The sequence below is a fragment of the Syngnathoides biaculeatus genome, chromosome 16, assembly GCF_019802595.1.
Source record: "Syngnathoides biaculeatus isolate LvHL_M chromosome 16, ASM1980259v1, whole genome shotgun sequence".
Lineage (NCBI taxonomy): Eukaryota > Metazoa > Chordata > Actinopteri > Syngnathiformes > Syngnathidae > Syngnathoides > Syngnathoides biaculeatus.
The window spans coordinates 23,908,934-23,925,106 of record NC_084655.1 but is presented as its reverse complement, the minus strand read 5'-3'; the positions used below and the strand labels follow the sequence as shown (position 1 = coordinate 23,925,106).

The 16,173-nt window shown below is 49.6% G+C and overlaps 2 protein-coding genes across 6 annotated transcripts in view; one reads left to right on the top strand and one right to left on the bottom strand.

Annotated features, from left to right (window-relative positions):
- Positions 1-712: 712 nt before the first annotated feature.
- Positions 713-9,785, bottom strand: tfap4 (transcription factor AP-4 (activating enhancer binding protein 4)). 5 transcript variants are annotated; one of them, XM_061845808.1, is made up of 8 exons: positions 6,484-6,669; positions 5,704-5,758; positions 4,512-4,677; positions 4,340-4,438; positions 3,345-3,515; positions 2,968-3,084; positions 2,401-2,568; positions 713-1,362 (listed from the first exon to the last, which is right to left on the bottom strand). In XM_061845808.1, exons 3-8 carry the CDS (start codon positions 4,584-4,586, stop codon positions 1,240-1,242), a joined length of 753 nt encoding a protein of 250 aa, XP_061701792.1. In that variant the 5' UTR covers positions 4,587-4,677; positions 5,704-5,758; positions 6,484-6,669; the 3' UTR covers positions 713-1,239. The 5 variants fall into 5 exon arrangements, with proteins under 5 accessions (XP_061701792.1, XP_061701789.1, XP_061701788.1 ...); XM_061845805.1 differs by lacking the exons at positions 5,704-5,758; positions 6,484-6,669 and adding an exon at positions 9,690-9,785; XM_061845804.1 differs by lacking the exons at positions 5,704-5,758; positions 6,484-6,669 and adding an exon at positions 6,838-7,162.
- The window catches only part of glis2b (GLIS family zinc finger 2b), a 26,905-nt gene continuing 19,729 nt past the window's right edge, over positions 8,998-16,173 (top strand). The window contains exon 1 of the mRNA XM_061845798.1: positions 8,998-9,601. The gene's annotated coding sequence lies outside the window, so the exon portion shown is untranslated. The remainder of the gene's footprint in view (positions 9,602-16,173) is intronic.

Genomic DNA, 16,173 nt, shown 5'->3' with positions numbered 1-16,173 from the left:
CTGTTATTGTCTGTAAACCCCCGGGTTAGTAAACCTAGTTGTGTATGTACAGTGCAACCTCGGCTCTCGACCACGATCCATTCCAGAAGGTGGTTCGAGAAGCGGTTTGTTCGAAAACCGAATCGATATTTCCCATTACAAACGTAGCTGCAGCGTACAGAGGCGGCGTTATACACAATCACAACGGGCGTCGTGGATCAGCTGGTCGGGCCGCGCGCGTTGTGTTATTTCCGAGTTTTGTCCGGGGCGTTCGAGTAACGATTTTCTTTCGAAAACGGAAGCAAAAAAAAAATCTCGAAATTTTCATTCGAAAAACGATATTTTCGAGAATGGAGACGTTTGTGAACAGAGTATTTGCTGTATTTTATTTACAGTGCCCATATGGAACATATTGGTCGGATTGAAAAGACTTCCCATGGGAAATATTGTTTTGGGTTTCGTACAGTTGGGTTTTCGTCATCGTGTCTGGAATGAAACTTCGCCATTTCCATCATTTCCAAATTGTGTGAGAGTGTGTTTTAAAAAATAATAACAGCAACCCCCCCCCCCCGAAAAATTAATTGTGACCCACTGATTTGAAGTTGCTGACCTCTGCCCCACACGGAAGGCAAATATGATTGAGTGGAAAGCTGATTAGAATTTACTCGCGCTAACGTGCCGCTGTTGACTTCCAGAGTCGGCCGCGGGTCTTCGAAAGGAACGAAGCGGGGGGTCGCGTGGTCAGCCTACAGGCGTAAAAACAGGGGTGTGAGCGATTCGGGGGTCGGCGGGGGCACCGGGAAGCCAGCCCAGTAAGAACGGCCACACGCAGGCGGAAAAGAAACAAAACTCGTAAGTGCATTCCGCCCTCCCGGATACAATCACGTCGAGAAGCGGCCACGCCCCCTCCGGCGTGTGGCCCGTTTCATTTCAGCGGGGTGTGGGGGGGGGGGGGGGGTATTTGGAGAAAACAAAAGAAGAAGATGCGCAGCTTGAACGAGTAACATCCAGTACGAGAGTATTTATAAGACCGGTCGGTCAAGTCAAGTAGCTGCTCTAATAACCGTTGGGGGGGGGGGGCGTCGTTGTTGGATATAAGCACGGCCAAAATGCCCGTCACGCTACTACTCGGACATCTTAGGCGGGTGTGTACAAAAAGAGGGCTTCAATGTTAGGAGTCCACTTCCTTCGGGTTTTGGGATGTACGGCGAGCGAGTGAACGCGTGTGTTGGTGTGTGTGTGCGAGCTCGAGAGAGGAACTCATGGCAGCGAGCAGTCGTCCGGCTCGTCGCTCTCGGAGTGGACCCGCCCCGAGCTGACGATGACCGCCCGCCGCTGCTCCTCCTCCCCGCCGCCGCCGCCACCCTCGATGTGCTGGATGGCCTGTGGGAGGACGGGAGCGAAATTAAAAAGAAAAAAGTTGGCACAGCGCCCTCTCCTGTCCATCTACGGCGACTGACTTCGATACATTATAATAGGAAATCAATCAGATTGCTACCTCGATTTACAAGCAGTGTTGGGGAGTAACTAATTGCAAGTTAGCGTAATTTCCGGCCTACAAGCCGCGACATTTTCACACGCTTTCAACCCTGTCGTTTACGTGGTGATGCCGCTAATTTGTGCAGGTAAGAATGAGACTGGTGGAATATATTTGCCGAGGAAGTGACTTTTACCGGCCTTGTCAGCGCTGCGCTAGCGTTAGCGCCGCGATAGCGTGTTGCTGCTGTGTTACGGGCGCGTCTCAGTGACATTTACCGGTAAGTTTTATTTTAACCAGCCCTGTTAGCATTAGCACCGCAATAGCGTTAGGGCTAGCGTTAAGCTCTTTCTGTATACCGTCTTTACTTGTAAATATTTTGTATTTCAATGTGGGCACTTGCGGCTTTTACTCGGCTGCGGCTTATGTATGTACCAAATGGTATTTCCTTTACAAATGTACTCGGTGGGGCTTATAATCCGGTGCGCTCTGTAGGACGGGAATTACGTGAAATAAGTTGTCTTAAAAGTAATTGTAATCCATTTCGTTACCAAGAGAAAATGTGTACTGTAATTGTATGGAATTTTCTTATGTAGATTTCAATGATTGCAATTTTAGTTGGATTTGAAAAAGAGCCACAAATTTACAAATTGTTTTCCCCACAATCACTTCCTCGTTCCAAAGCCGACGCTTGCGATTGGCTCTCTGTGGTCACGTGACATTCTAGGTCTCAAAAAGTGGCATTTTTCCAATTCTGACTCTGAGGCGCCACCTTGTGGTGCAACGTTTCAGTTTAGCTGGCAATTTTATTGAGGCAACAACGGGGACTGAAGCGTCCAATTACGATGCACAAACTCTTGACCACTTCTGTCACGCGCGAGCGTCTTTTGCGGCGTATTTTTCCAGAGACTTCCGGAAGTCGCCCGGCGCGTTGGCGGTTTTACCTGAACGATGGTGTCCAGGTTGTGTCGGGACGTGGAGACGGCATTGATGACGGACGCCGGGCACATGGTGACCACGGTGACGTGATGGGACTGCGGCGGGGGGACGGGCGCGGGGACGATGACGGTGGCGTGGTGCGTGGGCGCGGGAGGAGTGGCCGGGGCGGACACCTGGCACAGAGGACGGCCATTTTCATTCGACTGATGACTTCCTTGCATCTGTTAGAAACTGACGGCAGACTAAAACATTCCTCACACTGCAGGTCCTGGTTCTATAGTCAGCAAAGAATATTACGGGTACCCAGAATTTAAACTTTTAAACTACAAAACTATAGTTTTCCAACATTAAGTTAAACATTGCTCTTGACTTCTATTTGTTCCTGTCGATATAGTTGTGTGCGTGTGCGTTGGATGTACATGGGCCTCCGGTTGGTATCATTGTAATTATTTCATCAAACTTTTGACCGCGACTTGTGCTTTTAACGGGTAAAGTACCCGTGAATGTTTCTTTTTCTGACTTGAGTTATTAAATGCGGTGAAGTGTGATATTGTGTCGTGTGTACGGTATACCTGCGGGCTGTGGGCACGTGTGAGGTCCCTCTCCAGCTGCTTGTGTTGCTGCACACAGGCGAGATTCTGCTGGCTCTGGGCTTTTTCCGGGTACAGCTCGGTGTCCAATGAGCGCATCTGGTGACGGCGCACACGGTGACAATCAAATTTCCATGACAATCACTTTTGAAGCTCAAATCCAATGAAAACGCTCCACACGAACACCTCAGTCAGGATGAATCCGAATGGAATTGAACCGCCGCGAACGACTACTGTGCTAAATCGACATCACACGGCCGGTTCTCACATGCACGCACGCACCCGACGTCACACGCGAACAGCCGAGCCGCCGTTTCCAAAATAAATTCATAAATAAATCAATCAAGCGTTTCGGTTACCCGGTCCTCCAGCATGATCCTGACCGAGCGCTCCTTGTCCAGCTGCTGCCTGAGCTCGCTCATCTCCCGCCGCAGCTCGTCCGTCTTCTCCTCCTCCAGAACGTCCGGGGAGCCGATGCCTTCGTCCTTGTCCTCCACGCGCCTCCTCTTGGGGGACGAGCCGCTCAACTCCTGGGGAGGGACGGCGCTTAGTCGCGGCGCTTTTCGAGCTGGACCACGCCGGCCGTCGCTTGCGAGGCCGCAAAATGACTGCGCATTATGGGATGTCTTTTCTTTGTGGGAAAACTACCATTACGATGTATTGTTCATTTATTGTGCACGCCTTCACCACAAGGGGGCAGTATAAGACACACAGAAGCTGATCAGCGCCTTCGTATGCTGCAATAACACAGTTGTGTGTTGTTTGTGACGTCACTTAGCAACAGAGGATGAAAACAGCCCTGCTGCCGATAATTGTCAACTTGTTACAAATGTTTATAATTGTTGACTAACAGTAAAAATACATAAATTTACCAGTGCTACAAAGTACGATCCCATAACATCTCAATATCATTTGAAACTTACCTTATAACATTCCCATTAAAAATAATTGTCATATGACTTACGGCTTGAGAATTCAATGGGGTTAGTGTGGCTCGTTGCGGTGTGCACAGCATGGCCACTAGGTGGTAGTAAAATATACATGCAAGATGTAGATTTGATCCCCCCCGAAATAATATATATATATATATATATATATATATATATATACAGGAGTTACACGTGTATACATACATGTGGCAAAAAATTCTTCCACGATCAACCCAAGCTAAATTTAGATCATCCCTGACATAGAAAGCTCGTCCCTGAGTCGAGATGAGTCACTTCCTCGTCACCAACGTACTACTTCCCGATAAGACCGGGCTGTGGCGCCATCTTCTGGCATCTCGGAAAATGTTTCCCCGTCCCCCAAAACTCGGCGTAGGCCCACCTTCGTGCTTCTGTTGACACGTTACCTGTATGATTCTCTTGAGTTGGCTGTTCTGCTGCAGCAGTCGCGTCTTCTCCTGCTCCAGCGTGAAAATGTACTCGGCCGTTTGCTGCAAGATGGCGGCCTGAAAAGAGAAAATCCCGATCGAAACCCCGGGACGGAAGAGCGACGAGATCAGTCCGCAGCGATCCGCTCACCTTGCTGAGCTTCTCGCCGTCGCTGTGCGGGATGAGCGTCTTCAGCGACTGGAAGCCGGCGTTGATGCTCTGCATGCGTCGCCGCTCGTTGCTGTTGGCGATCTCGCGGCGGATCCTCCGCTCTTGGTCGCGCGCCGTTTCCGGGGTCAAAGGGATGTTGGCCAGGCTGAGAAAAGTCATGTGGCAGATTCTGCACTTAATACTGATTCATTTGATGAACATTTTGTTCACTCCGTGGAAGCAAAATGGCCTCAAAATCCTCAAACTGGAGAAACATACAATGGGATCAAATGTGGCGCCGCTGAGGATTGAAAGCCAAAATTTGCAAGCACACTTTCTGAAGAAAACGTTGTGTTTTGGTAAAATACAACCTGGCCATTTGCGCGGTACCACACCACAGATAGCTAAAATCTGCAGATAATGGCTCAAGATAGTTGCATTGGAAGATGATTTTTTTTTTTTTTTTTTTAACCCAACAATGCTTGAATAAATAAAGCACCAATAAGTGTTTGGGCGGGGCGATCCGAGTTAAAAGTGTGGGGGTGGGGGAATGTGTGAAGAGATGAATCCACAGGTGCTAAACTCCGAATACGCGGGGATCCACCGCACACAGTTGCTAGCGTAACAGTCTTTGTGTGATGTTTAGCTTTATGTAAACAACCGGGAGTAGAACTTGAAGTAAGCGGCTGGCCTCTTATCGTATTTTTAGAGAACGGCTCTGCCGCTTGCCACCATTAAGCCATCCCGACTCAAGACCAAAAAAATGCCCGAGCCAACATTACGATTGTGAAAAACTCAAAGCACCACTGAAATTAAACGACTACAAACGCACTGAAGCGACGTCTGACGCTACAGACAAAACTTTTCCAAAAACATGAGAATGTGCACGCTGACATTATGCTGCTTTTCTGGAAAATCTAAGCAAACGCTCTACTCTCGGACCATCGGAGTCCGTCTAAGGCCGAGCGCTTATCTGGAGTGAGCACGGCGGTGGCACGTCCAACACAAGCATCCAAAGCTCGGTGATGGGTGCCAAGTGCATCGAGATTGCAGTATTTCAAGAAATATGAGCCATTTCAACTGAGAAATAAACAAAATACTTGGACTGAAACATACATTCAGACGGCTATTTCGAAAAACAAAGCCAACTTTTTCCCACATATATCCAACGTTCATGGTTGTGCAAGTGTACCTAATAAAGTGCCCGCTGGGAAGAGTATGTGTTGAATCGACGGGTCACGTGGCTTCTTCGAAAACAAACAAAAAACGAAACTAGCTATCAACTCGCTGTGAATTTGATGATTATGTCATCACCGGGTAAGGATAACGGTGCATGTGTAAAAGCAAAACGTCATGTTTAAAAAAAAAAATCTAATTGTATTTAGGGTTTAAAGGGGGAGAAAAACAAAAGGACTACATTTCCCATGATGATCCGCGCGAGGACCGGGTAAGTAAAATCAGATCCCTCCGCCTCCCTCCTCCAGCAGGCTTGCGGACGTATACACACCCCCTTATTAATAAACACCATTATTTGCCCTCTTCTGCGCCCAAATGTGTCAATCCCGTCACGCGCGTGTTTTAAAGCGCCCTCGTAGGAAAGGAACAAAAATGGGGCGACATGGGCCCGGGTCGTCTGTAGAGCAACATCCCCGCCCCCCGTGCAGCGTGCTCCGAGCAGACTTTTTCCGCGTCCCCCGCCATTACAACAATGCGGCAGCCGCTGAAAACGACGCAGTGGAGGCCAAATCGCGCCGCCGCTTCCCCGAAACTCCCCCGCCGCCAGAATGCGGCGATTTTAAAACGTGCCGAAGTCGACGAACTAAAAAAAAAAGTGGAAAACGGAGAATTCTGCTCCTTTACTCGTCGCGCAGGGCACTAGAATCCATCCACCAGCACGACAAGAAGAAGCATGGCCGCGCTTCCCCACGACAACTTAGCCCACTGAACGAGCACCGCCGCCGGTGAAAAGCACCTCCGATGCCCGGGCTGGGCTTCACCGAACACGGCCGCCGTGACGACGTCGGTGACGGGGAAAAAAAAATTGAGGATGAACGCGGCGAGTGAACGGCAGCGTGGCGTGCTGCTGCTTGGGAAAGCACGTGGTTAGTGAGGGTTAGCCACCAAATGGAGCCCGTCCTCCCCCCCCCCAAAAAAAAAAATGAGCGAATATCACCCCCAAAACGCCACGAGCGGACCATTTTTCACACATTTTCACTCAACTGGTTCTCGTGCGCCTACAAATAACGAAGCGTGTTGCCTCATCCCCACGCGCGCGCGCGCTCCCGTCGGGCTTATAAATAGACAATAACACACGCTGGATACGCACCTACACAAGCCCCCGATGACTTCTTTCTCCGTTTTCCTGAAGTGTTGCAAAGAGGGCACCTTCTGAGCGGGCACCACGAAATACTCCATGCTCGCGGCTCTCCAGTTTTGACCCCCCACCCCCCCCGACCTTCCCCCAAAATAACCAAAACAAAAACAACCGCCCCCCACAAAAAAACCAACAACAACAAAAAACAAGAAGTATCCGCTGGTGGAAATAATAATAAAAACGGAACGGAACCCAATCGAAAATGAGGTAAAAAAGAATCCCGGCGTTGGGAAATGTAGTTGTAATGTTCGCGGACTTCCAGCTGACGGGGTTCCCTCGGTTGTGTGCGGCGCGCGCTCCCTCGCGCGTATTCGGCCCCTCCCCCTTTTCGCCATTTGCACGGCCCCGCGTGTGTTGTGTGCGGGCGCGCGCGGGCGTGCGAGCGCGCAGCTGATCGCTCGCAAGGCGGGAAACAGCTGCTCGGAGGACGGAAAGGAAAGAGAGCCCCCTTGCGCACAGAGGGCGAACTGCACGTCCAACAAAACCCAAAACAAACGGACGGAGTTTTTCTTGTTCCTTATTTTTTGGGGCGGGGGGGGGGGGGGGCAAGATAAAATCAAAAATATATAGAGTAACAAGGCAAAGGTGGCCACTTTTTGAAATGCAATTTGATCGTTTTTATTTTAGGATTCCATCATTTTTTTTAATCATTTTCAAAAGTCAGATTTGAACAAATGTTGGAAATGCGAAAAAAAAACACAACTACCTTTCGCACTTGTATCATACGGAAGCCTATTACTGCCACACCAAAAAAAAAAAAAGGTCGCATTTCACATAATTATCTGATATTTACACATAATTATGTGAAACGCGACCTTTTTTTTTTTGGGTGTGGCAGTCATACTCTTCTGTAGTATCTTGAGTTTATGTTGCTGTATTTTTAACTTGGTTAAGAAGTGTGGATTATCACTAAATTATTCAATTTTATTTTGAAAATACCGAATTGGGATTTTAGGAAAACCGATTTAATGTTGGTGCGCTGCGATTGGCTGGCAAACAGTCCAGGAAGTACCCCAACTCCTGCCTTGTGGACAGCTGGGATAGTCTCCAGCACTCCCCGCGACCCTTGTGAGGATAAGCGGCTAAGAAAATGGATGGATGATATCACTGCATTTTGCAATTTGTAACATTGACATTTTCCTTAAATAATGATTCTGTTGAATTCCAATGCACATACGTCAAATAAAAATGATACCAAATACATTTGAAAAGAAATCCTTCTCAAAAATGTAACGCAAATGTGCTAAAAAGTTAAATACAACTAAACTGCACATCAGGGGTGATTCTTCTACGGAGCACTAGAGGGAGCTCGTACACCACGAGCGTTACTATAGGCCACACTTTGACAATCACAGATATAGAAACATAATAATACATTCATCCATCCATTTTCTTTTGCCGCTTATCCACACGAGGGTCGCGGGGAGTGCTGGGGCCTATCCCAGCTGTCTCAACGGCCAGGAGGCGGGGTACACCTTGAACCGGTCGCCAGCCAATCGCAGGGCACACTGAGACAAACAGCCGCACTCACAATCATACCTTGGGGCAATTTCGAGTCTCCAATTAATGTTGCATGTTTTGGGGATGTGGGAGGAAACCGGAGCGCCCAGAGAAAAGCCACGCAGGCACGGGGATAACATCCAAACTCCACACAGGCGGGTCCGGGATTGAAAAATGTAATAATTTGTAAAAAAATAACAAAAAAAGAAAAACTTTGGGTCGTGTACTGAATACATTTTTATGTTTGTTTTTGGGCTTGTTCATCAAGTTGGTATTGTTATTGTCTTCCGCTTGAGTTTGCTGCAGAACATTTTTTGGATTGCTCATGTTTTTGAAAATTATACAAAGAATACAAAGTTTGCTTCGTAATTTTAATTCATTTTACATTCAATTATTTAAAAAAAAAACTCCATAGTACATTTTTGTTGTGGAGGGTGATTCATTAATGAATCTTACTTTACAGGTGATGCGAATCAACCAATTATTCTCATTATTATGATCATATTTTGTGCTAAATTACTGGGAGTTTGAGGAAATGTGCGCGCGCGGGTGGGGGCGGAGCCGCCGCCGCCGCGCGCGAGCTGGCAGACGGCTCGGGACTGCGCGGGGCCGCTGAGCTCTTGGTGACGGCGGGGACGGGATCGGGGCAGGCCGGTCTGCTGGCGGGCACACGGCGGCGGCGGCGGCGGCGGCGGCGACGGCGGGGGTTGGGGGGGGAGACGAGCCTCCGCGCTTGGAGGACACTAAAAAGACACCAAGAAGCACCAGCGGCGGCAGCACAAATCGCCCCGCCACCATTTTCGCCCTCCGGTCTGCTTTCTTTTTCGCTTTCTGCGCGGACTTGAGCATCAAGCGATGCGCTCGGAGGAGCACCAGGAGACCACCGCCGACACTGGCACCGCCTCGCGGGCTCGCTTCCGTCCACATTTGGCCTGTTGACAGTCGCGCTTGTGCCAAGTCAGCGACGGGGCCGTTTCGTGCTCGATGCGCTTGGGAATAAAAAGACGCGAGAATGGTGCGGAAAGGGACCGCCTCTCCAGACACCTAATCGTACAAATAACAACAACAACAACAACACTTGGCTGCATATTTGCCTTTGACTGAAAAGAAGAAGAGGGGGGGGGGGGTGGAGGCGTCACGTTGACGAGGAGCCGCTGGGCTCGGCTGCGAGCGGCGCGCAGGACTTTGCTTCGCCAAGTTTGGATTCGCTTCTAAGGTAAGAATCCCACATGCCCACGCGCGATCTCGTGTCACGTCGCAACGGCGGAGGAATGCGCGAGGGGGGTTCAAACAGGGGCACTGACCTCATTTTTCATTTTATGTTTTCCCTTCCCTGAGACGCTCCGGCGAGCCCGCGAGCCAGCTCGGACAACCCCCGAGTCCCTTCACGGGTGCGCGTCACCGGTTCCTGCAAAACAATATTTCCGCTTCCATTTAAAAAAAAAAAAAAAAAAAAAGCATCCAAACTATAGAGAGCGCAGGTGTCAAACTCAAGGACCGGGGGCCCTAAATCCGAACCATTTTTTTTTTTTTTTTTGTGGCCACTAAAGAAAATCAAACATCTAAGTTTCTTGCTAAATGAGTTTGCAATTTTCCTCTTGGGAGTAAGACAAAAGTATGGAAGTAGATCAGCGCCACCAGGATTTGAATTTGAAATGTAAAGCGATCACATTTTCAATAGTTGCTACAATTCGCTGTCTGAAATTCACCGTCTGTGGCACCAGGCAGAACACTCAGCCAATCTTAGTCACGTGACGTCACATACTAAGAAAGCGTAACTGGATTGGCTGGCTGTTGGGTTCTGACCTGAAGTAACCCTGACGGTGAATTTTACACAGCGAATTGTAGCCGGTTGAATTGTTAACATTGAAAAGTTACACTGAAATGCAACAATGGAAAATGTGATCACTTTAGATTTCAAATTCAAATCCTGCAACTGTACCCTTCCTCTAGGGATGCACCAATACTTCCGCGTACGAGTACTCACCAAGACCCGATTACTTGATAATCCATTAATCTTGCAATCGTGACGAAAATGTGCTTCACTTCCATCAGCTATTCTTCAAAACACAAAAATGTGGCATCATCCTAACTCAGATACGGCACTTTTTAGAGTACCGACCCGTTAAAGCTGATGTTTTAACGCTCAACTTCATGTTTTCCTAATAGTTTTGCCACACATTTCACTTGAATGACGCCTGCGGCGCGAGGCAATTTAGTTGAGTGGGGTTTCAATCTGAACACTAGGGGGCACTGCGGAAATGGAGTACTTACAGGAGAGAAGCGCCGAAGAAGAGAGTCGAGTCTGGTAGATGCACTCATCGGATGTAACGCTAATGCGAGTAAAAGGAAATACAAGACAGCTTCTTGAGAGTACCTCGAATTGCAAAAAAACGTTCACGTCCTTTTTTCCCCCGCCGCCGCCGAAAAGTCGGCACCGTGACAGGATCGCAACCGGCTCGGTTTCGTTGCTTGTCAGACGGCCGGAGGAGGTCATCATCCACTTTTAAAACGTGCATTCATTCTTCAGTCTTGGTCAAGTACAGTTTTGCAAAGTGCGTAGTGTCTGGCGTTTTTACAAGTACCGAGACCTGTTCGGACGTTCGGTGTGGGCATTCCTAATTCTCCCGATCTTCCGATGTGTCCCGTGGTGAAAATGTGTTTGAAACCTCCCGCCCGGTCCCGAAGTTCTTCCCTTGCCGACGGACTAAAAAGAACTCAGCTAACGGGGCAGATGTAAAGTTTGCTTGACGTAGAGGAGGGAGCGCGGTGGGCTGACACGATGTAGTTAGTTAACAGGACCTCCACTTAAGCAGCCCCCTCGCCCCCCCCGTGGGCACATTGTGCCCGACTGAGGCTGCCAGTGGAATGAGGCGGGCACTGCCAAAGCGTCCCTAATGAACCCTGAGTGGTGATTGGACGCAACGGAGGTTACGGCACGATCTGGTTGGGCGTCGAATGATATTGTCCGCTGGACAATGTAGTTTTTCCTGAATCGGAAAAATTGCTTTCGGTAATTTTCTGCATGGATAGAGTGATGAACTGACTAGTTGAGGTCTTACTAATGTCACTTTGGGTCTTTCTGTTCAGTCGAGGTATTCCCCGTGATAAACGGGGTCTCACCGTACCCCGACGAAGATTAGCGCACTCCAGGTCAGATAGTTTGTTTACAGAGAAAATGTGGGGAAAAAAGAAATCCCTTATGCTTGTTGGCTTTGATTTACGATAACCACCCGGCGGACTCCGACCACAGGTGCTCGGAACGGCTGAGCGCCGCCGTATTGACCCAATCAGCCGACGTGCAGTTCAGCGGCGGGTCAGCCGCGGTACCCGTCGGCCAGATGTGGAGCCGCCGAACGTGGCGCCGGCTACTCTTGAGCGGCCACGTCAGAAGTGAGACCGCCGCTGTCCCGATGTCTGTTCCTCAGAAATGTCGCTTGACGCACACCTTTTGTTTTTGCTACGCGAGGGCAAAAAACTGCTAGCGAGAGAGCCACTAAGATTATCCCAAAAGGGAATGACAAAATTCCATGAAAATGTCTTTGATGGGCAATTGCTTTATGACGTTAAGATGTCCATCGGCGTTGTTTTGTCCGATGGCAAAGACAATTACACTTTGTGTATTTGTGCAAAACAAATAGGAAAGTCTGCTAGCTTAATGCTAACACAAAATGGAGATTGCCGTCAAGGTGCTAACGAGCCTGGCAATGATTTTGCATAAGCGCTAACCCTCTAAGCAAAGGATGATTGGACACCAAGTGCAGCGACACATGTAGACAGACGATATTACAATACCAACGCTAATGTGAATATATTCTTCATCCCCTCGGAAATCCGACCAATATAGCATCAGCTTTGTCAGTCATTCAGTTGTGAAGTGCTTCTTTGTCAATTATGAACGTCTTTATTATATTGCCCCCGGTGGCCAAGACCTGCAAATGCGAAGGAGCGGCACAATGTCAATAGGGACTGAAGTAAGAACTCATGATGTAAAAACTGTTTGAGTCTTTTTTTGCTGTATTTCATTGGTACTGTCTGTTTTTGTAAAGAGGAATTTTCTTCTTAATAATGTTATGAACATCCGTGGGGAGGAAAAAAAAAAAAAACAAGACTAACCTTGAAAAAGTCCCAGTTCAGCAGCAACTCCACGCGAAGAAGCGTCGTTCTCACCCCCCGCAACCGGGCGTCACTCTGCCAACTTTTCTCCTCGAGATCTCGCCCCCACGGCTCAACCGAGACACCGTCGCAATCCTCAATACCCGACAGTTTTACGATGGAAAAGGTGGGCCGCCGGCGCTAATGGCGGAGTCCTGCGTCAGACAGCGACCGCGAACTGCTCGTTAGCGGCACGCTGGCGACCCGCAGAGCGCTCGGCCAGGCTAATAAAAGACAAAAGCGCGCGTGACGTAACCGACGGAGGTTACGCCGCAGATGAACGCTAATGGCGGGAAAACGACACCGCTTTCATGCAAATGCGGAACGAGTGACGGCTAGCAAAACTGCGTCAGCGTGTAGAATTAATATCGCGGCGGGGTTCCGTAGCACCGGTGGAGGATTATGGTCAGGCAGGAATCCGACCCACCGCCGGGGGAGGCCAGATTACGGCGATCAGTGAACGAGGCCGACTGGATTTACGGGACGGTACGTGAGCTCGACACAATTTCACCCGCAGGAGTGCTAGAGCCTATCCCAGCTAACTTCGGGCGAAAGGCGGACTACGCACCTGAAGTGGTTGCCAGCATGAAATATAATATGAATAAAAATGATTTTGAGTTATAAAAACACATTAGAACTGAACACATTATTCATTCAGTCCTCAGGCGCATGTGGTGGTCGGACAGTATTTGCGTAGCCACAGGGACCCTTGCGGGAATCCATTCTGTGGCTGCGACCCCTCCGACCACAACGATTGGTAGTCAATGCGGCTAAAGACAGAGATACGAACTGGCGACCCTGCGGTTGCGGGACGTACGTACTGTTGTGTCTGCGTGCCTTTAAGAGGCGGGGCTTAAAGGCCATTGAGCGACAAGCCCTTCATCAATTCTGCCTGGTCAACAGAATTGCGCCTACGTTTTCGGATCTGTTGTGGCCTCCGTCCACGAGCGAGCTAGCGAGGCAGAAGAAGAGGGACAGATGGAGGCCGATGAGATGGCGACGGTATTGCTGCAAAATGGAGTAGCGCTTGTCTGCGGAGTTCAGAAAAAAAACTGAACGCGCTAACGGCCGCTTAAATTATTGTCAAAGTCAGCTCGTTGTCGACAATTAGAATCAATGAAGTGATAGCGGAGCTCAGCGAGCACGACTGAAACCTTACGCGAGCTACGTTTCAATGCAGGGCAGCGTGGCGGAGTGTGTTAAGCATGTCTGCCTCACACCGGAGTTGTGGGTGCGACTCTCGACAGGGGTGAGCGCGTCAGAGTCTACTTTGAACGCTACTCGTGGTTAACGTCACGAGAGATCGTCCGCTCGTGACCCGTGTTTGAAACGGCACGCTACCTTTCCGATTGACAATTTCTGGCTTTGGTGGGTGCTGCTGTTTTTCTTCGCAGTTGCGTTCCAAGGGCCCCAGCGGTTCAATCTCCGTGCGGGAATTGAAGAATCTCTCTGAGCTGAGATCAGGTCGCTTACTGGCTGCTTTCAAGTCTTTGATAGCAAAAAGCTGGGGAGCACGGTGAGCTGGTGGTTAGCGTGTCTGCCTCGCAGCTCCGATGTTTGGGGGTCCAATTCTTGGCTTCGACTTTCCTGTGTGGAGTTGGCATGTTCTGGCCGAATTTGAATTGCATTTGATCGACCTCTCGTTACATATGCGCCGACCGATCAAAAATGTCAAGTGGGCTTTCACAAGAAGTAAATGTATGAGGCCAGATCCAGTCAAGGCGTGACAATATAGCACGGATGCACAAGTACATTGTAATGCAAGATGTGTCACTGCACATGTACTCAGAGCTTAGAAGCGAAGCGCGGAGAGCCTCTGTTGTCGAAATCCATGATGCTTATCGTGACAAAAGTCATGTTTCTGGGTACAAAGGGAAACCCAGCCAGCTACGACCAAACATTTGCTTATTGCAGTTGAGAAATTGAGAAGACTGGATCTCAAATATCTACACTTGTGACTTTTATTTTGTTGACCCTTATTGTCTCGTTTTATTATTATAATTTTGCAACGCCGGCAATAGCCATCAGCTCGCTCTCAAAAAAGTACAGTGTTGTACATTCCGTCTTGGAAGTTTTTCAGGGTCAGTAGCGTAGCGTGTTGGTGCATTTTCGGGTATTCTTGCAAATATCCAAATTGTAGGAGCTCACAGATACTGCACCAGGCCCACGTGTCGCGCGATTGTATGAATCCCAGGTTCAAAGTGGCGACTGCAACTTTCCGCCAGTTGAAGAAAACGGGCAGGCTCCACGTGCGTTAAATTAGCGCAGACACGTCTCCAGAACACGACGAGCCAGACGTCTCTCGCTCGCTTTCGTTGCGCGAATGCATACGATCGAGTCTTACATAATGGGAGTGTCGTCAGTGAGGCTGGGGGGGGGGGGCCTCGTGGAAAGTAAGATGGAGGGACGAGCTCAAAGTCAGCAGGGGTGGGGGGGGCTCGGGAGGGACAGGACTGGATTTGCCCAGACAGTGAGCCAGGCCCCAAGCCCAGACTTGAGCAAAAAGCAAAACCCGACACGCTGGAGCCGTCACAGGGCCGCCCCTCCGGAGGGGATGCACGGGCCAGGGTGTCGGCCCAGCGTGGAAATAATACAAACCAGCTGTGTGTCTGCACCGGACTCTGGAGCAGAGTCCGGGCTCCTTCGTCCTCCATCATCATCTGCATGTCGCGTGGAGGCTCGACTTTCCGCCGCCCCTCTCGGCTTCACGCCGTTTTCTGTAATTGGGCCCCGTCCCGCCACACTGTCGACGTTTTTGTCACGATCGCAACGCAGTGCAAAAAAAAAAAAAAAAAAAAGAGGTAGGGTGGGGTCGTCGGAGCGCAGTTGTTTATTTTGGCGGAGCAGACCCCTCGAGTGGTACTGTTGGAAAGCCTCGGAAAAAACAACACAAATAGCGACAATCGGGACAAACTGCAACGTTCTGACCTGCCTTCAAAGTCCGCAAAGGCACGATTATCGGGTGTCTCTCAAAAATCATCCGATTTTACATCAACAATATCAAAATCAGATATGTTTTAAAGGTTATCCTGAGTGATTATCGCTATTTTGCGTGACTTGACCCCAGTTCTGCCTAAAATCAGCAACACGGTTCTATTGTTTGGACGCCGCTAAAAGATTGTCCGAAGTGATGATCGTGTTGCGTGGGGTTGGCGCGGAGCAAATTTTCCCAGCTTCTGAACAAAACCAGCGGAGGTGTTACAAGATCATCGTTAGCGATTATCCTGTTATGTGAGCTGGGTCAGTGACTTTTTCAACATCCATCCATCCATTATCCACCGGTTTTCCGGGTCCGGTCGTGGACGAAGTAGCTTCGGCTGGGACAGCCAGACCTCCCTTTCCCGAGCCACATCTTCCAGCACTACCGAGACGATCCCAAGCCAGCCGAGAGACGTAGTCTCTCCAGCGCGTCCTGGGTCGTCTTTCCGGTGGGACGTGCCCGGAACACCTCACCAGGGAGGCGTCCGGGAGGCATCCGAATCAGATGCCCCAGCCACCTCATCCGGCTCGACACCGAGCCCCTCCCTGATGACCGAGCTTCTCACCTGTTTCTCTAAGGGAGAGCCCGGACACTCTGGGGAGGAAACTCATTTCGGCCGCTTGGATCCAATCAAAATCAGCCAATTTCAATTA